Source organism: Patagioenas fasciata, chromosome 4, assembly GCF_037038585.1.
Source record: "Patagioenas fasciata isolate bPatFas1 chromosome 4, bPatFas1.hap1, whole genome shotgun sequence".
In the NCBI taxonomy this organism is placed as follows: Eukaryota; Metazoa; Chordata; class Aves; order Columbiformes; family Columbidae; genus Patagioenas; species Patagioenas fasciata.
The window spans coordinates 72405397-72429122 of NC_092523.1; the positions used below are offsets into that span (position 1 = coordinate 72405397).

The 23726-nt window shown below is 37.3% G+C and overlaps 1 protein-coding gene across 50 annotated transcripts in view; it reads right to left on the reverse strand.

Moving 5' to 3' along the window:
- The window catches only part of ANK2 (ankyrin 2), a 366844-nt gene that overhangs the window by 157035 nt on the left and 186083 nt on the right, over positions 1 to 23726 (reverse strand). For 10 of the 50 annotated variants that reach the window (XM_071808176.1, XM_071808153.1, XM_071808155.1 and 7 more), the window contains exon 1: positions 10918 to 11224. The exons of 16 other annotated variants lie outside the window; for them this stretch is intronic. In XM_071808176.1, coding sequence (XP_071664277.1) covers positions 10918 to 11052 — 135 coding nt within the window. In that variant the 5' untranslated portion in view covers positions 11053 to 11224. Of the gene's footprint in view, positions 1 to 10917; positions 11228 to 23726 lie in introns of those variants that run through there. 24 more of the 50 variants (XM_071808145.1, XM_071808140.1, XM_071808134.1 and 21 more) reach the window with 5 other exon arrangements.

The following is a 23726-nucleotide window of genomic DNA, read 5'->3' on the forward strand; positions in this document are numbered from 1 at the left end:
TCAAAGTTAAATTAGTGTCATGTTATCTCACTTCAAGACACTATGTATACCTGAATATCAATCACAATGCAGAATATGGACTTCTTGTATACATGAAGAGTTATGAATTAATGATAAGGTCCATGTAACAGGCACTTTTATCCCAGGAGCATCTCCTGCTATGTATGTTTTCACTCTGAAATACCAGTGCTTGGCCATGAATAAAAGAGTAACAAAACTGCTAAAAACCCATTGAAACACAATGAGACCTCGATGCTTCATTTAAGTGCCTTTGAAAATCAGAGCCCACATGATCTTGGGTTTTTTTATGAACTTTCTCACTGTATCATGTACTGATCTCAGATGAATATAATTGTACCTATCTTTTCATAGTCTGGCCTCTCCTGTTTTAAAATGGTTTCTCACAGACTTGCATGATGTTCTCATTTAAATCAAACTTGAACACACAGATAAAAGACATAAAGCAGCAATCCAGCTGCTTCATATACAAATTCACTTACAGGTACCAGTGAGAGCTTCCGTGAAATACCCAAAATATTCAGCACTGTGTTTTGAAGCTTAGAAGTCCTAGAAGTTAGGAGTACTCATATCTGTATTTTCTTTCCTGGTTTGGTTTGTAAACTGTAATTTTTCAGTAGATCGTCAGTAGGTTCTCCTTTTCCTCATTCTTTCAAGGTCTTTAAAAGCATTTTCATCAGTACTACTGTCTCAGCAATTGTCTCACTTTGGCACATTATGAATTCAAATCCATTTTGACAAAATTGTCTCAGGAGCCAACAGCCACAGTTTTCTGTAGTCTTAACATGCTAAGAAGCCATGCTTTGTGATCTGTGGGCTTTTCCATTTGATTCAGTAATCTCATGAAATATTTTGTTTCCTTACACGTCGATTTACATGACTTCATGACGCATTTCAGTGGCACAGAAGCCAGCATATCGGTCTTCACTAGTTTCTCGACTGGTGAAGACAATCTGTCAACAAACTGTCATTTGAACATACTTTCTTTACAAGAAGGAAGATAAAAACATGAAGCCAGAGTCCATTGCACCATATGATACCTATCACATAATCTCTTCCCGTGCACACACCTCTGAGATTCTTAGGAGTTACATGCGTGTGTGCAGATCATACTCAAAACCAAGCACTCTACCAGTAAGGAAGAGAAAGGAAGAAGAACATGCCTTGAGCAGCTATCAGCAACCACACCAACACGAGAGGCTGGCAATCTGGGAAACTCCAGTGATGACGTGTTAATTTGCAAAGTCTCAGCTGGCATCTCTGCATACCACAAATAGTTCAGGTCATAAAGAATTAAGGATCACTTTGTTTACATGTGGGCACTAAGACTGTGCTATCTAATCAATATGTCATTACTATGCTATTAGAATAAGATAAGAACGGTTGAAGAATACTTAGGTGATATTATATGGCATGGGACAAACTGACAGTCTGTTGAATTAACAAGCTTTTTCTAATGTTTTAAATTGAGAAATCTAAACTGTTCTATCAAAAATGCACTACTAACAGCAGTTAACATTCACATTTGACTGCTCCATAGAGAACTTTTTCACGGCAACCATAATCAATTCTGGACTATTACTTGCAGTTCTACAGAAGCCAAATATTGATCACAGAAGGACAACAGTCACCGTAAAAACAAAGAAACAAACAAAAAACAACAAACAACTTCCAATACACATGCAATGAGAGTACAAGTATTTGATAACTACTTTGTTTTTTAACTTCTTTTTAAAATCTGTTTACAATGCAATTCTAATACACATTATGGATTTGTGAGGAATATTTGGTGTTATTGAACCTTATAAACAACACCTATCTTTTAGCTTTTCTTTATTAACTTTCAACTAATGAAAAACAATTTCTGCCAGAAATGAGAATTTTTCAGAGCACTATGAATAAACTACGATGCAAAAAAAAAAAAAACACTATAACTTTCCATACACTCACAGCAGAATGCAAAAGTGTTCTGTATAAGTATCCAGTTGTCAGATGTTGCATAAGAAAATAGAGACATCCCTGATTTAACAATAAGCGAATGCAAGGCTATGAATTCAACGTCTAACTTTCTAATTGTAATGCCAGAATTTTGCCCAAATTTGAAAGCTATAGCTCAGGGAACCTCAGTAATTAAATCATATATGGAAACTAGTATTTTATACAAATAGTCATAAACCTCCCCTTCTGTCCTCTGTTCTCACTCCAGTTGCCTTTCTCATCTCATAGCATCCCACATTCCTTATCGTGCACAACATGTGCCTGTTTCTGAAACGCATTTTATAGAGATGTGCCAAAATAAATCATGATGTGCAGTGTTGAAGTCATATGCTGTACCAAACTCACAGGAATTTCTCCAGTTATTCAAATTTGATGGTGAAAGCAGCCTCATGCACAAGAAGGAAAGACTGAGGGAGTAGGAAGCTTCAGTTTTCAAGAGCTAAAGGACAAGTCTAATACGATAACATTATCCAAACCATCCAAATACTTGCTTGAAATCATGTCTATAGTAAAATTATTCCTGCAGGTTGGCTCCTCAGCCCTCCCTCTCCAAATGAGGTGAATGACCCCAGCCTGTCCATAATCACAAACATCACTGTGGGAGAACAGAGTCTAGCAACAAGACCTACTAACAATTCTCATCTGTTAAATACAGTTAATTAACTGAATGACAGCAAAACCAGAATTCAAAACTGATGCATAATAACCAAATAATAATTTTATACCTTAACATTTTTGGTTTGTATGTTTATTAAAGTGTGTATCTGAATAGTAACAACCCTTTTAAACTTGTCCTTCAAGCATCCACTCTGGGACATTGTGCTTTTTATAGAGAAAATTTATTTAGATATAGGTTTTTAAGAGGCTGGCCCTGATCAGTAGGTAAGCAAAACCTGCTATTCACTTGTAGGCATTATATAAATCAAGAAACTCAAAATCACTAGTAGTTATAAAAACTTTCCTGCTAAATTGAATCCTGTATTATTATTCCATTTAAAATCAGCATTAAGACAGAATTTGTCGATGTGGCAGTCTTCAGGGTTATCTGGCAGTGTTAATGCCGTTTACAAACTTCAGAGTTGTAAGTGAGTGTTTGTTCAACAGCAGTTTCGATTATTAGTCAAATGATGACGGCTTGTTAACTCTTTTTCTTCACTTAAGGCTCTTAATTGACTGGTAGCTCAACATGTTAATCTATTCAGGTAATGTTTGAAATTGAGAATTCAGCTCACCGCGGTAAAAAAAGTTGCATAATATACACTCAGTATTTTGTGGCTTCTTGATGTTATCCAGTACTTAAAAGAAGCAGGGGGGAAATGACAGATATCTAAACATATTTTTTTTTATAATGCCGTATCTTCTAGAGTATAAATTTATGCTCATACCCTTGAGACAATCACTTAATTTTGTCCCAATTGGTTTGGTTATTCTCTGATTTTTGAAACCATCTGTTCAAATCAGCCATTGCTTAATTGGGTGCAACTCTAAAACCGGCACAGATGAGGTATTACCATTACCCAACATATTTGTCAAATGTACAAGATGGGACTTCAAAAGGAATTCTTTTTCCTCGTGAAACTGTTTCTCTCTTAAGCTTACCAGGTAGTTTCTCCATGACTCACATTTTATCTCTTGTACCCTGTCTACAACCACCTGAAAGGAGGTTGGAGCATGGAGGGTGTTGGTCTCTTCTCCCAAGTAGCAGGTGATAGGATGAGAGGAAACGGCCTCAAGTTGCACCAGGGGAGGTTTAGATTGGATATTAGGAAAAAATTCTTAATGGAAAGGGTTGTCAGGCATTGGAACAGGCTGCCCAGGGAAGCGGTGGAGTCATCATCCCTGGAGGGGTTTAAAAGGTGTTTAGACGAGGTTCTTGGGGACATGGTTTACTGCTAGAGTTAGGTTATGGTTATGGTGTCTTCCAACCAAAATTATTCTATGATTTTTATTTTTCTTTACATTGAGCTGAAAGTGCTGCTGATCTCCAAAGGGCATCACAACAGCACAATGGTGATACTGTGAACTGCAAACCTGAGATACAGCAATGACTGCAAGAAGGTGAAGGCTTGTGCTTTTTTTGCCTCCTTTTATTTCAATTAAACTATCACAGCAGAGTCTCAGCCTGCGGTTCTGATGTGCATGCCAGAACATGAGCTAAATCTTGCACTTGCAATGGCACAGGCTCAGTAATATAACACTAGTAAATGAGTTAAATGGGATAATAACAGCTATAATGGAAACATATTTTCCCAGCCTCTAATGAAATAACATTCATCTTCAGAGAGAAAGGAAATACAATAGTGCTTTACTTTCAAAGCCACTTCCTTTGTTTATAAACATATATGTCTTCCTCCCATTACTTTACTAGAAGACATGAAGGACGACAGATTAAATCTCGGATCTTACAGAAATGTGAGTATCTAAATCCCTGGATGAACAACCTGCCAATTTTCTTATTTCAAGTTCAAAAAAGTATTTTCATCACACAGGTTTTCCCATCCAAGCACATATAAGCATATCAAATTTAATTCACCTTACTATGCACATTTGGTTGTATAGAATTTTTTAATAAGCAGTTGAACTAAAAAGCCTACAATTCTAAAATTGCAATCTTAACTAAACAACACCTCTCTCTCATAATTGAAAGCATCTTCTTGTCCACAAAAAAAAAAATCAAAACAAAACCAACAATACAACCAAAACGTTACAGACCTTACAATAAATTAACTTTAAAAAAAAAAAATGAAATGAGAAACTGAAACACGGGAACTGTGAAGTGTGAAGAGGAAGACAAGCTTTAAAAGACAAAAGATCACTAGGAAGTTAAATATTCTCTGCCAAGATGTGGCTAATAAAATCTAGTGTTTAATTATTTTAATCTCAGGGGTCTATCTCTCTACGTTGGTGATGATGGTTAAAAAAATCAGAAAAATAAAAATATTATTTTAAATATATTCTATGCATCTGAATAATTTACGCACTTTGAGTATTTTGGCCAATTAATCACAGGATGTCATGAAGGAGACCAAGAAGTTGGCACCACTTTCACCAGCACTGAGCTGGAATTCTGGCCAGAGTTGTTCTTATCGTAATGTCAGATACAGTACAGACATGAGTCCAAACTTAGAAATAAAGATTATTGCTATTTACAGCAAAAAGCGTTGTGTAGGAACAAGCCAGGGAAATAGCTATAAGAAAAAGCTGTTGTACTATATGCTACATATGACCCAGCATTAAAATATCCAGCGATTTCAAATCAAAACTAGCTTGCACATATTTAAACAAAGAAAATGACTGCCAAACACAGGTGCCTGTGACAGAGGTGACTGAATTCAGAGGTGACCCCTTCACTACATCCCATGTTCCTCAGAATTAATAGTTTCTCATTATATCTGCTAAAGGATGTGTAGGAGCCAAGATTATACAGGGCCAGTGTAGGTGGGAATGTTGCTCGTGTTTATTATACATACTGGCAAAAGCTTTCTTATGTTGGACAAAGAGGCTGCAGCCCAAAGCAGTACAGTGTGCAGCAATACTCAAGACTTAGAAGATCCTTGAGAAATTAATTTCATTGGTATGATTGGAGATGCAAAGAGCCATTGCAAAAAAAGAAGCTAAGAAAATAAAACTAGGTTGATGAATGCACTGTGATACAAGCACATCATAAAATAACACATGTATTATAATTCCAACATATTTTTAGTAACTGATGAATTAAAATATTTCTTCCAGTAATTTTAATATTTGCATATGACAGTTTTGTAGCAGATCAGAACAGTTTCACATCTTACTATGAAGACTGTTCTCGGAAAGCTGCATTTGGTATTTGGAAAGATTCTGGTTACTGTTACCCCACCCCAACGAACATATATTTTTAAGTAACATAAGGAGTAGAAAACTATGCCTTGCTAATAGCTTTATCTGAATACCAGTTCCTGCTACAAGATTGCTCCAGAAGGACACAACTGAAAGTTTTTACATGCTTCTGGACCCTTCTAATTTTTACTAATGCACAGTTAATGGAAAAGGCAGGCTTCAACTATTCTGTCTTTTGATATGGATGTGAAAATTTCCTAGTATTCGTAAGGGACAACTTCCATTTTATGATGGTTGTTGTACTTTGACATCTTTTACTCTTTTGCAAACAACTCCTTGAAATTCCAGAGCTTGCAGGATACCAGCCATCCAGCCCCTCTTTTCTTTCACCTGGAATGTACAAATGTTTCATCAGTTCTGGCTTGTTTTTAACCAGAAGAGGAATAAAGAACTACATTTGGCAAAACACTTCAGCATGTCATTAATTTTTGCCACTTATTTAGTCCAATTGATTCACATTAAGTATATTTAAGTTCTTTGCTAAAGACTGGATTTAAATACATGCCTAACTGTGTTCCTGAGTTTGGGCCAATATTAGCAAATGCAGCAACAGCAAAAGAGGAAGAAAAAACTAATGTAAAATCAATCCTTACTTGAGCCAAGGAGTAAATGACTTCTATAAGCCCTTTATGATACTTAGCTGCCACAGACGTCTGTAGGAGTCCTCCCACTATGTTCATTAATTTGACATACTGGACTTGCTGCCAGCTGACTTTTACTATGTCAATGAAGGATTTGTGAGAACTGAGGCAAAACTGCATAGTCTTCTATGAAAAAGAATGGAAGTGTTTTGCTCAGCTGCATGTTCTTTCCAAATAGAGCATTTGAAATTATAGAAGTTATTTTAATCCATACTGATTTCAAAATATTAAGTGACATCAATAACAGAGTCCTAATCCAGAACAACACTTCAATACCAGCTGAACTTCATCATGTGTAATCCCTGATTCACATGCTCAAAAACAAACAAATATTTTGGTATAAATCCCAGCCTGGAAACAACGTGTACAAATCTGAATTACACTCATCAGGGTGAATATCAGAAAAATTCAATCTCAAAAACCTATCCTGGATTTTTAAAATAGGAAAAAAATAAAACAAAATCCACAACCACACGCCAAAACCAAAACCTGCAGAATTTGGGTTTAAAAAATGAAAGCTTTTACCACAGTTTGTGTAATCCTAAAAACTAGAAAAATGTTCAAGTCTTTACCAAGGCTTTAAACTACTCTTAAAATGGAAACGGATAAACTTATTGCTTAGTGGGAAAGTTTCCTGTGCTGAAATTTGAGTGAGGGCTCCATATATTGAGATTTTGAGGTGCGACTAACAACTTTTAGAACTTGGCAGGCATACAAATGGTTTCCGTGGCAAGTTTCCATTACTAATCATGTCCCTAAATAGAGAGGTAATAATACTAGAACACCTCTAGAAAGAATTATTAGGATGCCATTCCAAACATATCTAACAGGAATTTGGTTTTAACTAGGCTTAACAAAAATCTAGCCTGTAATTGAAGTTTATCACAGACTGTTGACAGAGAATTCTACCTCTCTCACTAATTCTTCTTCATCTTCCATCACTTCTCTTACCAAAGGGACATTTTCTAATAGAAGAAATGTTCTAACGCTATCAGTGCTAAAGAATCAAACAGCTTTACTTACCTAAACATCATTAACCAATTGCCCATTGATTCAAATTTATTGATACCATAAGGCAAAAAAAATAAAGATTTCACATTCCTTTGAGGTGGATTAAAATAGGTGCAAACAAAATGCGTGTTATTAAAATGCAGCAGTTTCTAATTCGATGCCAGTTCTGCCAGAAAGACTCATCCTAAAGACCCTACTTGTACAGAAAGGTAAAATGCACACTAAAGCTGTAAATGAAGAGTTACCTTTCTCCGTTGTGGAAAGAAAGCAGGTTTCACGTATGAGATTGTTTTAGGAATCCTGCAAAGAGCTTCATGCCTAGAACAGATAATTTCCTTTTCTCTCTTCATATTAATTTATTCCCAAGCATCTGGGAGTTACATTAGAAGCATATCTAAACCTGGCAAAACCCTTCTCTTCACTAACCATGACATTTGCTGCTTGTATATTGGTCATGATATTAAGCAGTCATTGTTTCCCTTTAATTCCCAGCTCAACACTACCTGTAAAAACAAAACTCCTGTAATCCCTGGCCTAAATTTCAAATAATTCAGCTCTGGGCAGCAGGGAGAGGAACCAGTTTCATCTAACTTCACCTGTATAGAAGCTACACTTTCAATTCAAGCAGACCACATAGGCTCCCTATGGCTAATAATAATAACAGATACATGCCATTTAAAGGTATCTAAAATATACAGAATTAATAGCTCTTTTGCTGCATTATCCACTGTCTGCAGGCCTCCATTTTAGAAGACTGTAATGCATGGCTCTGGCCTACTTAAATATTTAAAACTTTCTGGCAATAACTCATATTTGCTGTAGTAACAGGAGTGAGAGGAACTGGCTGGACCATGAGTCCTGCATTCTGCAAATACAGTTATTTCCCAAGTTTTTGCAAGCTGCTGATCAGCACAGTTTACCACTTCTCAGCATCGATGCTTCACATCAGCTCCCCACACTGACTCTCCCGCTGTCTCGTACAATGGCATGAAGTCCACATTGCCAAGTCCACCACTCTGAACAGAGAGAGAACTCTCCTCCTCTGATTGATGCAGTAGGAATTTAGAATGACCCTGCCCTGAAACTCAGAAAGCCATAGGTAGTCTGAAATACAATGTGATCCAGCCATATTTCCAGCACTATGAAGCAAGACTGGATCAGGTACTTTCAAGAACAAATACAAAGATAAGTAAATATCTAAGCAAAGAGGGATAATAATGTATGACAAATGCAACGAACCCCAGGGTTTTGTCATCTGAGATCTCTTCATTTCAGCACCTCAAAAACCAGAAGTAATTAAATCTATGATGTGTGATTATTAAATAGTTTCAGTTTTGTAATGCTGCTGTCATTTCAAACTCCGTAACTGCTGTTATTGAATTCAGTACCATAATTTGACTCATCAGCTGGCACCATGTAGACAATTCAGGATGGTCAAACGAACACATTCATGATTTCTTCAGCAAGACGGGCCTGAAGCAGCAGGCTGTATTTGATTTTAGTTTAGAGAAGATTAGATTAGGCAAAGCAGTTCTGCCATTTGAGTTGGATGAATAACAACTAAATTATCCTGAATTTTGTATATTGTACGAGAGTCATGTAGTCATCATACTGAGCTTGATGTGGCATTGTTTCTCAAGTATCATAAACTAAGCACACATGGCTACAGCTATATAAAAGCATACAAAATGTACAGGTAACATGGGATTGTCCTGGATACTATATTCCAGCTTGGAAAAAAACATATACAATTTCTCCCTTTAGCATTGATCTCTGCCTGCTATGAAAAGCTCTGAAGGCTGGCTGAAAAGTATCCAGGAAAAAAAAAGAATCAAAGATCACATGCTGCTAGATTTGGCTCACTCCTGCTTCTTCAAACACCTGACCTTATGCAGAAGGGCAGCTTGGAGACTGTGAATTCAGAGAGAACTGTTTTGTATTTGTGTTTGCTTATCTGTGTCACAGGGAGCCTCCACACATTGTCTAACAGGTTCAGAACATCCACCTTAAGGGAAATATAGTGTGTGTCTGAAACAAGAAAAATCCACACACTCAGCAATGGAAGCAGGCCTGTCCTCCCCCCAGCCTGCTGCCCTGGAAGTCCTGTGCTTGCACTGGCCCTCCCTCCAACTGCACATCTCCCATCATAAATGCTAGAGCTTTTTTGTTATTTCAACCAAAAACTGTTTGGTGGGAGGAAAAAAATTGTCTCCAAGTTCAAATAAATAGTTTAATTTCATGTTTTAGCTCGAAGGAAGTTTTATTTCTGAAGAACTGTTCCCACTGTGTTGTCACTGAAATAAGCAGTAGAACTATTATATTCAGCCAAGAAAATTTCCTAGCAGAAAACCCAGAGAGCATTACACTTGTTTTCTAGGAGGAAGCGGAACTTCTTGTTCTGCTGTGATTCTTGTGAGCTGCTGCTGCAAGCACCTCCAATCTTGTCTTCCCTTACAAACACTGCAGCTCATCTCAACTACATTTCCTATGATGCATTGCAGTAATTCATGCAAGTGCAAAGCATAATATTGACCTGAGAGCAGTATTATTTCAGATCAACATGGGAGAACACACAATTTGGATGTATCAACAGTAGCAGCTTTCTGAGCTTCCTGTTCTGTCCGGCTGTTTTAACACTACCCCCTTTCATTGCCGATTTTGATGGAAATCACCATTTTATAAGTGAATTTCCCAAGCAGAGGAAGAAAAAAAAAAAAAGAAAAAAGAAATATAATGGAAGCACTTAATTTTCCATAGACGTGATACAAGTATTCTTTTCTATTTTCTTGCATTTTGCAGAGCAAATACTGACATTACTGTTATTATATAATGACTTACTGCATGTCTAACTCTCAAGTCCTGCAGTCACCAGTGTAACCCCATTACATGTGCCTGGTCCCACTCACTGTAACCTTCATCTGCATAACGATCTGTGGGGCTCTGTCTCTACTGCAAACACAGAAAATAACATAACGTACTGGACATACAACAATTTAAATAAAGAAATAGTTCAGTTTAGAGAACGATCGATGCAGGCTCATTTACAGCAATCATGTTATGTGGGATAATTGATCACATCTATTTATCTGAAGGACTTCTTTCATGGATGGTGTTCTCTCTCCTATACCTAAACCTTTTGGTAGCTAACAATACTTTTAAAAGACTGCACACCTTAGCAACAGCAGCTTTTAAATTACAGTCAGTCACAACAACAAAAGTAAAGCTTGAACACGGATACATTGAGCAGGACTCTTAATATTGCAGACTGTCAAGTAAGATTCAGGCTCAGCAAATAAATCCTTTTCAAATCTAACATACACAACCCTGATCTTATTTTTCCCTTCAGCTCCCATTTCCTCCAGCCGAGACTTACCAGGGCTTGAGGTTCTTTACTTTCTTCACTGTTGCATCCATAATAGTCAGAGTTTTTATCCAAGTCCTGTATGTTCCCTTGTGTTCTTAAACCCTTATCTGAATGACAAGCCTGGCAAATCGGTGCATTGCCCATATCAGTTCTTCTGCTAACTCCTACAAGTGGGATCGCCCTTGTGCCGCCGAGGGTGCCCAGTGGTCCCCAGGGACGGCCAGCGCTGACGATCCAGGAGGAGGATCACGCTGCTCCGTTCCCTGGCTGCTCCCGCCAGGCTCCCTTCCCCGAGCCGTCCTGTGTCACAGAGAACCCGAAACCCCAGCAACTGCAGGCAGCAGTCGGTGACCATTTCCAATTCAGGCGCTGCCTGTCTATTTTTACACCTACCAGGCCAGCTATGCATGTAAATGGCGTTGGGGTGGGGTGGGGGGGAACCGCTTTCTTCCCAGTGAACAGCCAGCCTGCCCAGCACGGCGAGTTAAAGTCCCACTGAGTGAAATGCCTCTACATGTGAGGGTTATTGAATTACCCAGTTGCATGCCTTTGAATGTTTTGATTTTTTCCTACTGCTCTCAGTCTCGGTGTTTACATAAAGCACTAAATTTCAGATTGTTGCTAACGCCTTCTGAGTTTCTAACTCAAAAAGAGGATGAATTCAAGTTGCATCTATTAGATATTTACAAAACAAGAGAAAATGTATGAGTCTGGATTTCATGGCTATTTCATTCCAGTGATTCATATGGTATTTCATGTAGACATTGACTGTGATGAGTTTGCTTTTGAGCGGATACATCCCCTGGTTTTGATTTCAGAGGAGCTCAAATGTAACCAAAAAGAACAATCCCTGATGTTAGATCTCTTTAGCTCTTGCATATGTCATATCTGATATAGTTCTGGTTTTTGTTGATGTTTTGGGTTATGCTTTTTTTTAGCTAGAATACTAATTATTTAAGAAAAACAAAACAATCAAACCACCAGCACCAATATTGAGATAAGGACATTCCCTCTAAGTTGAGTTGATTATGACAATCATTGCCAGCAGGATAAAAATAATTTTGAAGACTGTGTTTTGGAATCCACCCATTATTCCAGATGAGGCCCAAATCAAACAAATAAACAAAGATCACAACAAAAAAAACCTCACAAAGTTAGCTGAGAAATAAGCAGCAGTTTTCAAATGCTTCAGGAACAGCTGAAGGTAATGGAGATAATGAAGACAGACTGACTGGCTGTAAGTAAGAGTCCCATTGAATATATCGCAATGCACATGCAACCCATGAGTAGAGATGAGCATGTATTTGAAAAATTAAGGCCAAAATTCCTCAGAAACAGAGTGATCCTCAAAGCATTCTAATATCTAGGGGGACTGGACTAGATGATCTTTTGAGGTCCCTTCCAATCCCTAACATTCTGTGATCTAGCCAACATTTCTCTCTTTGGCGTTTCAAACTATTGCTGGTACTTCAATACACAGCAGGCAGGTGTCCACAGCATTCCACCCATTTCTATCCAGTTACCCTTCACAGCAGTACCCGTTATAATCAGAGAAAGAGAGCTCTCCCCAGCCCCTCTTTAAGGATAATCAATCAGTATAGGGTTCTCTTTTGTGTTAATTACCGTAAGGTAGATTTAAAATGGTTCTATAATTTTTCCTCACCTGATGAATGCTCCAGGATGGGACCATTCAGCTGCTTTAAAAACCCTTGGGCGCTATGGTGTGTAATGAGTATGAATACATGCTGGATAGATGCATGTGCAAAATAGCTAAATTCATTGTCACTTTTGGTGATGTGATTATACAGAACTCAGTGCAACCTGCACTACAAAATCTCCCTGACAACAACATTTTTGCCAGCAATTGGCAAATACAAGAGATGGAATGCTTAATCTTACATTCAAACAGTCTGAACTTCAAATATAAAATGACTAACAAGCAAGTAAAGGCTTCAGTTCATGTTAAAATTATATATTATAAAATAAAATATATTCACACACATTACTTCTTAGGTAGGGGCAGGTTCAGATGCAAACTGACCATTCTAAGAAGGAAAATACTACCAAGCATTGCCAACTGCATTTGACATTCAGTTCCCACAGCACTGGAAGCAGTCACTGCTCTTAACTGACACCAATGACATTGAAGAATTTTTCATATGAGGCTAGCCTACCCATAATTATCTTACACTGAATTTCTTCAACTCATCCAAGGCCTTACCCTATGACAGTAAGGTATATATACACTGCCATAACTTCTTCATGTAGTTATAAAAATAAAAGTATGCAAGAAGGAATCCCACCAAGTGCTTGACTTGACCAAAGCTCTTGTAACTAAAGGTTCCAACATAAACCAGAACTAAAAGCCCTTTGATAGAGGAATCCATTTAATGTGAAATGAACTTACTAAAAACAAAGAGGGTGAAACAAGGCATTAGCTCAGGGGGAAAGGGTAGCAAAAACCAAGTACCATGCATTCCTTGGAAATAATGCTTGAAGAAAGCAACAATCTGTGTAGACATCTGATGAGAGCAATGGATAAGCTTCCTGCCAGAGCCCTTTAACAATCTTACTGTTGTTTGTCAGAATGGTTCAAAGTCATTAGGGCAAATTATTCAGAAAGCAAACATGTTCGTGTTTTGCCAAACTTAGTTGGGACATAATATTCAAACAAAGAATATGTCTTATGATGTAGGATTTAAAGTCTTTGTGGAGGAACATGTTGCAGTATCTTTGTAAGTTCCCATGCTCTTTTTTGCTGTTGTTCACTGGGCTGCAAATCTATCACATTAGGCAGAAGAAGTAAAAACACCAAGGCATGATTTTCAAGCATGAAAATCATGCCAAAGCATCTTCCTCCCCTCTGTAGAGAAAAGTCAGAGCCTGCTCTTCGTTACACTGCCAGAATTGCTCTGCAGACCACAACCTTGTGTCTCTTTGCAGGGGAACAGAACTTCTTAAAGAACGTCCTGTAGGTGATTTACTGAACCTGCTTGTTTTCCCACGCTTTAATATACCCTTTACTCCTCAGCAGTGCAACACAGCTTTTTGCAACGCTAACTCCAAACCTTAATTACTGCCCTAATTAGAAAGCCTTCTAAACACTTCAAAGTGTCTGGTAAGAAAGAGAGCAGAGTATCCCATATACTATAGTAAAGTGTTGATGCTACGATAGCAAGCAGCTGACTGAGACAGGATCCCTCTTGTCCCCCGAAATGTTGATACTGTAGGAGAACGTGAGAAGAATTCAATAGTCCAGAAACCCACCTTTTTGCTCCATTCTATGCCTAGCACTTGTGCTTTAAAAACTTATACAACTCTCACAATTTCTTGGGGGGAAAAAAATGATGCTGGGCTTCATTTTGAGCTTGTAAATTTTCCACGTTACTTGTGGGATGTGCAAACTGGTTCATTCATCTTGGCAGGTTTTCCCCAAAGTCAGCCTTGTGAAATGGCAGCATTAACTGTGTCCACATTTTCATTTTTAAGAGAAAAATTCTGGTGATGCGCTTCTGTCAGAAACCCCATTCTTCCCACTCCCTTGCCATCCTAAGTAAAATCCACACATCCAAGTGTCTTTGTTCTTGGCCAATGAACTTAAGCTATGTTTGGGTTTTCACACACTGAATTCTGTCAGATACTGAGAAAATGTGGGGTGGGGAATCAAAGAACATTGGTGCTATTTAGAGCAACCAAGGGACTGCCCTATGTCATTTGTTGAAAATTGTCATACTACTACCCTCTGCTTCACCACTATTTCAGAATACTCCCCTCTTTCTCCTGGAATCATTCTCACACAATGTGGTGGCTCATTACACCATTCCCTTTAGCTGTTGCTTAGCAGAGAATTCCATCCCTATGGGGAGTCGTCTTCTGGCAACTTTTGCACTTTTGTACCACCCAAATAATGCAATGTGATCAGAATTCACCAAAAAATGCAGATCAGCAAGCTCAAAATCCTTGGTAAAGATCATTAGTAGTATAACAGGCTGTCTGCAAAAAAATGTAGAGCCATATGGAGACTCCTACCAGCTGCCTGCTGTATTTCAAATAATGCTACAGGCTTTGGGAAACATTCCGGTTTCATCACTTAAACTCTTTCTAAGCCTGCAGCAGTTATGATTATCATCTTTCCAGTGACACAAAGCCGGTAAACAAAACAACAGACAAAGCCCTCGGCAGACTTCTGGGAATTCCATCTTGCAAGATCTTTTCCATTAAGTGCAGCAAGATGTACCTTCAAGTTTCATGGGATCAGCCATTAAGTACATTTGCAGGGGTCTTATTTTGTTATATTTCATACTCCTTTACAGAGTTTTCCTACGCATGACATTCAGAAGAGATACAGCTGTGGATGAAATTAAATATGGTTGAGTAAAGAAACTCATTTTTAAACTTGACCAGAATGCCCCCACATTTTTTTCTACAGAAATGAGGTCCAACATGTTATATGATGCCTGTTCTGAATGCCAGACATTTAATAAATATTTTTCTCAGGTATGTACCTGGCCTGGTTTAAATGTTAGGGTAAGACAACTTCTGACAAAACAACTACCACTGCCTTTGGCCAGCAAACACCACCATGTAGTTGTGATTCTTGTTATGGTCTGGTTTATTTGCAGTTTGCCGTATCTAAAAATATCAAACCTAGTCAAAGAATGAAATATAAATGTAAAACACTTGGAAAGTCCTGTAAATTAAAAACTGAAAACAAACCCCAAAAGTTAACATAGACAATATTGCCTCAGACCACATAAAACACTAAGTGAAAAACATAACAAGCCTTACCATCCAAAAGGTGAATGCTAAAGACAAAATAATACTGAAAGTAACATTTTCGCACATGTAGCATTGCACTTTTATCATGCTTATGCATATATTGTGCTTCTAATGTTACCAAGGAAAAATAATAAGCATATGATATCATCGCCAACAAGAACTTCCTCTCCTAATAACACTACTTCTTTTGTCACCACTTTTCCAGAGATTCATGTAGCACAGTCACTGCTAAACACTTCGACTGTTCGACTACTGGACACCAAGAAAGAGTGCAATACAAACCCACTGATTCACTGCCACTTGCCAAATCTCAACTAAGAGCTCAAAGACTACTAAGTGAGAAGCAGTGAAATCAAAGCTGTAATCTGATCTCCAGATGGATACTTAATTTTGTAAGATACTGTTCATCGGTCCAGGAATGACAAAGCTTGTGTCTTGTAAGATGAAAGAGGATTTAGGGGCAATCATACACGCCCAGGTATGCAGTAGCAAAAGCAAAACTGCTCCGCTGCTATGAAGAATGCTTCTTTATCCTTTTTTTCTATTACTAATAAAGCTTAGTTTGTCAGTAGAGGTTTCAATTATGCCCTAATGTAGCACAGTAGCTAAAATAACAAAGCCTTAAGTACTATAAAAACATTTAGTGCTGCAAAATAAAAGACAAAAGGGAAAAAGAGAGTTCCAAGTATCAAGACAAATCACAACCTACATATTGTTAGTGACATAAATCCCAAAATCTATCCTTATGAAAACTTTCCCCAAATACATACTTCCTATTAAATTTTTACGGTTAAACATAATAATTTAAAAAAAAAGAGAGAGATAAAAGAGCCTGCACTGGGACCTAGATATTTCTAGGAGATTTCTTGAACTTTGAAAAGTTTCATAAACACATTGTATTTCACTCTTAGAGATTCTTCTATGGGAAGGTCAAGTATAACATGGCTCACTTGTTTCTTGCAATTATTTTGAGTCAGATCTTGAGCTCATGCAGATTATAAGCTCTGATGATTTATGCCTTTATACAATTTATGCCTCCTTTATGTTTTACAATAATGACACTGATGCTATCATTATTTCCCCAAAATGCAGCATTTTCTTTCTTGTGGTATCTACAGTATGTCAGTCACACAAGCCACAAGAAATAATTCCTGAAACCCAAATAGTCTAGAGAGAGAGAGGCAGTTGCCTAGTACAGAGGACCCAGCCACAAATCCTTTTCAGCTTAAATAACTGGAGTCCAATCAAATGCAAAAATCTATTCTGAGCCATTTTGAGAAGGACAAATCATTTTGCTGTGCTTTAGATGGTGAATCATTCAACACATTAAGTATAACGATCCTCTTTGGCCAGTGACAACCAGCTCTTAATCTAAGTAGTACCATATGTCTTTGTATCCCTATGAGAATCTGCAAACAGATAACTTGCTTTTTAATCACCACAGCTACAGATCCTGCAGTACTGAAGGGGTACAGGTGCGACAGAATTGGGAAGAGATTGTTTCATGGATAGGAAGGTTTGAAACAAAGTAGTATATAACATACACAATTAAAAAAAGAAAACCAGGTATACGGTCTCTGTTATTCCAAAATATTTATGGTTCTTTGCTGAATTTACAGGGCTCTTCCTCCAAACACAATCCACCTGAGCCTCCAGCATTCCACAGATAAAACACATGTAACAAAAAAATTTAGAAACAAAAAAAACCCAAGCAAATTGTGGACAATCCAAATTCAGAGGTCTAGTATACTGCCTCATATATCCTTCATATACTGCTTAGAGTGGAAGCAAGTGCAACAGATAACCTATTTATTCCAGTATTCATAGTGTTTGAATATGTAATCTATAGGAATACGGTATTACCTAGCCCATTAGTATTTTGGTTTGTAATTGAGAACTCGTTTTCACACCTACTCACAGAGAGGTAAAATGTCTCACAAGAACTCTGAGTTAATTAGAAAAAAAAGCTCATTTCTCTTCTACAGATTATCCAATGATCAGTATGCAAGTTTCTAACCAAGGCTTTCTTATTAGTATGTAACAATATACCTTACGGCTTGAAAAATGCAAACCACTACCAAGAGTGCTTATGAGGACGTTACCCTGGGACTCTCCACTAAATGCCTAATGGGGCTCCACAGCCAGACTCAGCACCTGTGGCACGATCTCAGCTCTCGACGCCTTTTGGCTTGGTCCACCCATATGTTAAAACTGTGGCACATCATTATTTTGCAGAGCTACTATGACAATTTCTCAGTATGTGCAAAATCATAGGAACTTCTAGGTGAGGGGTGTGACACATGAAGATTAAAAAAATATATAAAAAGAAAAATTTATGTTCTATTTAACAAAGGTCTCCTCACAGACGTAGCAGTTTACATCTCATGTACGTATTTTTCTCATCAAAATTACACTCAGTATTTCTTTCCTTTCTCATCCCTGCTTCAATCTGCCACTTTCCAAAGAGAAATACTCATTGACATTGAAATATATGTGTTAACATCAAGCACTGAATAACACACAGGAACTATTACAGGGATTGTTGACTAATCACAGAACTAGCAAAATTTATGACTAACCTTAAAAGTCTGGGTCAAACCAGTGGAAGGAGAAGTATTGAATATAATTTTATCAGCTGGTCTTTATCTATTTAAATTGTTGATCATAATTTTCTCAAGCAACAGCAAGAAGGCCTGTAGGACTATAAGGGCAGTTATTCAGCTGGGATCTAAGCATGACTGTGAATTATGACATTAATACCTGCCTGATTTCAACTCAAATACAGAACTGTGTTGTTCTTGTTGATTTGCATCTATGCCACCCTTGTTTTGCAGATTGAAGAAAGTACTTTTAATGCATAGCAATATTTGTATTTGCTGATATATACAGAAGAACAGTTGTGTTATAAAATGACAGCTGTTCACTAAATTTAAAAAAATGCCTGCATATGCTATTTAGCATGAACATGCTATATGCAGGAAATGATGGAATGCATTTGCAGTACTTGGCCAACATAGAGGAGTTTGTAGATCACTTTAAGTGTGTGAGCCCACCTTCACTTTGATTAACACCACTGGAAGCAGTGATCTAAGAGCAGTGATGCAGCAAAGCTTTGCTGCACCAAAACATGAACCTCAGGGTAAAGGGTTAAGAATGCAGTTCGCCCCCCGCCACCATGCCAGTATAAAGTATATCATCACTTCATGTGCCTGAAACAGATTGCCTTTTTATTTTCTTTTCAACAGAAGTAAAATGGTTTTATATCTCTCTGTGGCAGTGAGCTCTAATTGGTACCTATTTGTCTCAGGCAGTTCAGTCTAAATCAAATATCTGCCCCTTGATTGGCTCTAATTTTTGTCCCTTAACACAGACGGGATACTAATTCTAAGTCATCTTGTAGGATTTCATCAAGCTATCTCATTCAGAATTTGGAATATCCAGCAAGGCCTCAATCCTATGCTCTAAGATAATCATCCTATCGTCTCTTTTGAATACATCAGTAGGAGATTACTGCTGACTGCCCGAAAATCGCAGTCTCTTAAGTCCTTGTTATTGAAATACAGAATGAAGAGCAATAGTCCCACTACAGACTATGGTACCAATCTGTTGCCTTCCCCCTGAAAGCACCATATAGTTACTTCCATTGCTGTAAGAGAAATATTACTCTGACTCTTCCTACGTGCTTCTAAAGTTCTCACTTCTGTTTCATTTCTTACAAATTTCATTCAACTTTCAAGGACAAAACTTCCATATTTTCACGTAAAATTAGTTTGTTGGGGGAATATATATTTCCTGTATAACAGATAAAAAATAGCTTGTCTCATATACATACATGTGTATATTATACACATAGTAGAATCTTCCACGTGATGCATCTTTTTTTAACAGGATCAATTGATTCATGAGGAATGAAAGGTAACAACATTAAATATATAATTCTTCCTTTCCAAAAGATCTTACCATTCAGTGACATTCACTAAAATGGACTTGACTTAGGCTAATACCCAACATTTATTGAAATCTAAATGTTTTCCTGTCTAAATGTCAACTCTCCTTCTATTTCTTTGTGCAGCAGTAGTTTTTGCACTACTGCTAATGGCAAGTTAGAGGTTAAGAAATTGTAATAAAATGGGGTAAGACAGCAATATGAAACAGAGAAAAAAGGTAACTGCTTTATTCTGAGATTTAGTATTTTGTTAATAAGCTAATTAACAAGCAAGGAAGAGAAAGAGTGAAAATACTTCAAGAAATCCTGCATTTATATTAAATAGCACAAAATATTATACCTGGAACACAAAGAAGTACAGGTTCTGATAAATTTCCTCATATTAAACATTGCTTTATTCCAAAAGCAAAAGTATTGGTTTAAGATAGATTTTTTTTTTTTTTCCCCCTTAAAAATTTGCATTACCACAAGCTTTGAATATTTTGCACTGAAACTTTAAAGAGAAAAATGGTCTGTAATTAACTTATCTTCCCTGGAGCTCTGTCCTAGGCAGGATGATAAAACCTACTTATAGTCTATCATATGCCAAATGTCATAGCTGGTAACTGAACGTTATATGGTTTTATCAGACCTTTGGTGGAACTAGGGACACCAGTTTCTTTTTCAAATGTTTAAAAAATAAAAGCATAATTTATTTTAGTATTACATGTGTTTTGAAATGACGCCTGTGTAAAACTATGCTTTATAAATACTACTTGAAATCACTGAGTAGAGAAGTATCCTCTTGTCTCATAGGCAGCTCCTATCTGGGCATACATTCTGGTAACAGAAAGAAGTAGACTGAGAATTTCAATATCTAAGAAATGCTCCGAGAAACTGACAACAGAACACAGAAACGTAAGCTTCAGCCTCACCTACCAGCACATGTACGTGCAATATTTTTGTTCTATTTCTGTGTCAATTAGAGACAAAAGATCATATTCTCAGGATCAAAGAATGATTAACATTGTACCCCTGAATCTAGCTTTTACTCTCCCATAGTAATTAATGGTTGCTGATATACATAATTACATAGGTTCTTAAGTAAATACCAGTAGTTAATTTACCCAGTTTCTTTTTTATTTTACATCCCGTGCCTGCCTACTGTCTCAGGGTTCATCAAATACGGGTGGTATAACAACTGTTTCTATTAATCTGCATAAAAAGTACTTTTATCTTCAATGTTAAGCTATTTGTTTTAGTAAATTGCTCTTTAGAATCAAAAAAGAATATCTAGTACCACTGAAAGACACCTGTATCTAATTCCCCCAAATGCACACACTAATGTTAATCAATGCACACTGTTACATACACATATGCACATACATACACACATACATTGAACATGTCTGTAGCAATGTTGAAAACAACCTGCCTGTGCAAAATTGATTTATATATAGTCAAACTACAGCCATAAACCAGTGCCATTTCCTATTCTGTAACATTACAGCTAGTGTTGTACGTGCTCAACTAACCACACCACTATCTCCTTGAAGAAACAAAGCAGAATCCAGCATTACTGACTCCAAGTCTTGGGCTTTAACAAGTCAATAAATCTTCTGTGCAGATGAAAAGACATCCTCTGTGGAGCAAACTCTAAAGGGTTTATTTCTCTGATCTTTGAAGAAAGAGTGAGTCATCAATTAAGAAGTTAAGTGCTATGCACATCACATGTCAAACAACAGCATTTGAAAGTTTGGGTTTATGTCACTCCTATCCAACATTTTTTCTTTCTCCACACTAGTTTGTGATGGATGATAAATAAAAGATTATAATCTTCCAAAAGCAATTCTCTACGATCAAAAAGAGTTTTAACAGACTATAATCAAGAATTTTGTTTTCTGTATGCAAACAAGGATTTATGCCTTACAGTTGCAGAAATCATCCAAATGATGGACAGAATACCATGAAAAACAAATAAGTATGCTATGTAACTGAACAAATTTCATTATTGCAACCATGAGCACAGTTCTACATATACAGTTTAAGATTTTGTGATTGAAAACACATCTTCACATAATTTATCAGGTAGTTCGACATGCCACCCAGAAGAAAATAAGACATCAGTGCAACTAACAGAAACACCAAAGGACATATTGGTAAGTGTGTCATTTGTAACCAAGTTTTCATCAGTTCTGTGGTAATTCTGAACTATGTATAAATGAAACACTGTGAGAGTGAATCTGATGATGAACAACCGGCAAAGGCAAAAGAGCAAATCTTGGTGTACTGTAGTCTCTCAGGACGATTAAAACCAGTAGGGTCTAAAAATTAAAGAAAACCAAAGAAGGCACAAGGACGAATCTGAGAAGTTTTTTTCCAGACAACTTCTAAGAATGCTATAGAACTTTCTTCAGTTGCCATTCATAATTCACGATGCTATGATAAGCACAACGTTAACACTGCGTATACTGTGATTATTAAACATGAGGCAAAATATCCAATGTTTTAAGAACAACTTTGCATTCTTCTGAGAAATAAGCACATAAGAAAGAGACAATAAAATAAGCGTTCATTTTGGAGTTAAGGCATTAACAAATTCAAGTAAGCATGGATTTAGGACAACAACTTTCACCATGGAAAAAAAAAGGTAAAAATAAAATTAAAAAAATAATAATAATAATAAAAAAACCCCACAACAGAACCTAACCTGCTAAAAGACAACAGAGCAAAATTCTGAACTAATGAAGATGAGGAACTTCACGAGTACTTGGCAGTTCATTAGTAGCACCTAGTAGATAGGATTCAATGAGTTGATGATTCACAGGAAAAGCGCCCTCATGGAGCTACAAAAATCCAAATGTCAAAACTATATTTAATATGATGGAGATTCATTAAGCAGACCCCTGTTGTTTAGCGGTGGTGGCAGCCTCTATAAAAGGACACTATAAAACAGATTTATTTTATGATGATCCGATTTAATGTACTTTCAAGGCTGTTATTCTCTAGGGATTGTCTTGCTACAAAAAGTAATAGATTTTCATGTACAGATTTGTAGGTTGTATTACAAACATGAGTTACCTCCCTCTCTGTCAAATATCTCTAGAGTTCCTAATATCTCATGAAAAATTCTCATCTGGCTTGCTCAGAAGCCATAAGCTACTCAAGGGAACATGCATCCTCTTCTTCCTGAAAAGATCCACGCAAGAACTGGAGTCTCTCAAAACCCAACAGTGCAATTTTAGCAAAAGCATAATTCCACTTTTAAGCCAACATTTTTGTCCTCCCGATTTACTGGCATTACATTTGGTCAAACTGAGGTTGCAGATCTTAAAATAAATATTTAAAAAATCAGTGCTACCTTCACAGTACAGTCCTTGAGAGGTCATGGCTGATTTATAGTTTCACCAAATAGGACAGAACCAAAATTAGATGCTAGTAAACTCTACTAATGTCAACTAAAATGCAAAATGAAAAAAAAAAAAACACAACAGACATACAAACCCCCTGAGATTTACTGCCAGCAAGAAGCAGAAAAGTTTACAAAATTATCTTTCACAAAGCCTGTGCTTTTCTTTCAAAATGAAAATCTCTCATGGCAAGGAAACTGCCAGTAGCATTTTAAATTCTGTGTTCCATTATAACGGTAATATTTGATCATTACCAAATAAATCACGTATCTGAATCATCCTATATAACCTACAGTGTCTGAAGGAATCAGAGAAATCCTTAGCAATGACTGCTCTCCAACGCCTGCCCAACCACCCCAAAGTCCCCCAACTCATTAATGTTTACAAATATGTAAAGGGTGAGTGTCAGGAGGATGGAGCCAGGCTCTTCTCGGTGACAACCAATGGTAAGACAAGGGGTAACGGCTACAAACTGGAACACAAGAGGTTCCGCTTAAATTTGAGAAGAAACTTTTTCACAGTGAGGGTGACAGACACTGGACCAGGCTGCCCAGGGAGGTTGTGGAGTCTCCTCTGCAGACATTCAAACCCACCTGGACACCTTCCTGTGTAACCTCATCTGGGTGTTCCTGCTCCGGCGGGGGGATTGGACTGGATGAGCTTTTGAGGTCCCTTCCAATCCCTGACATTCTGTGATTCTGTGG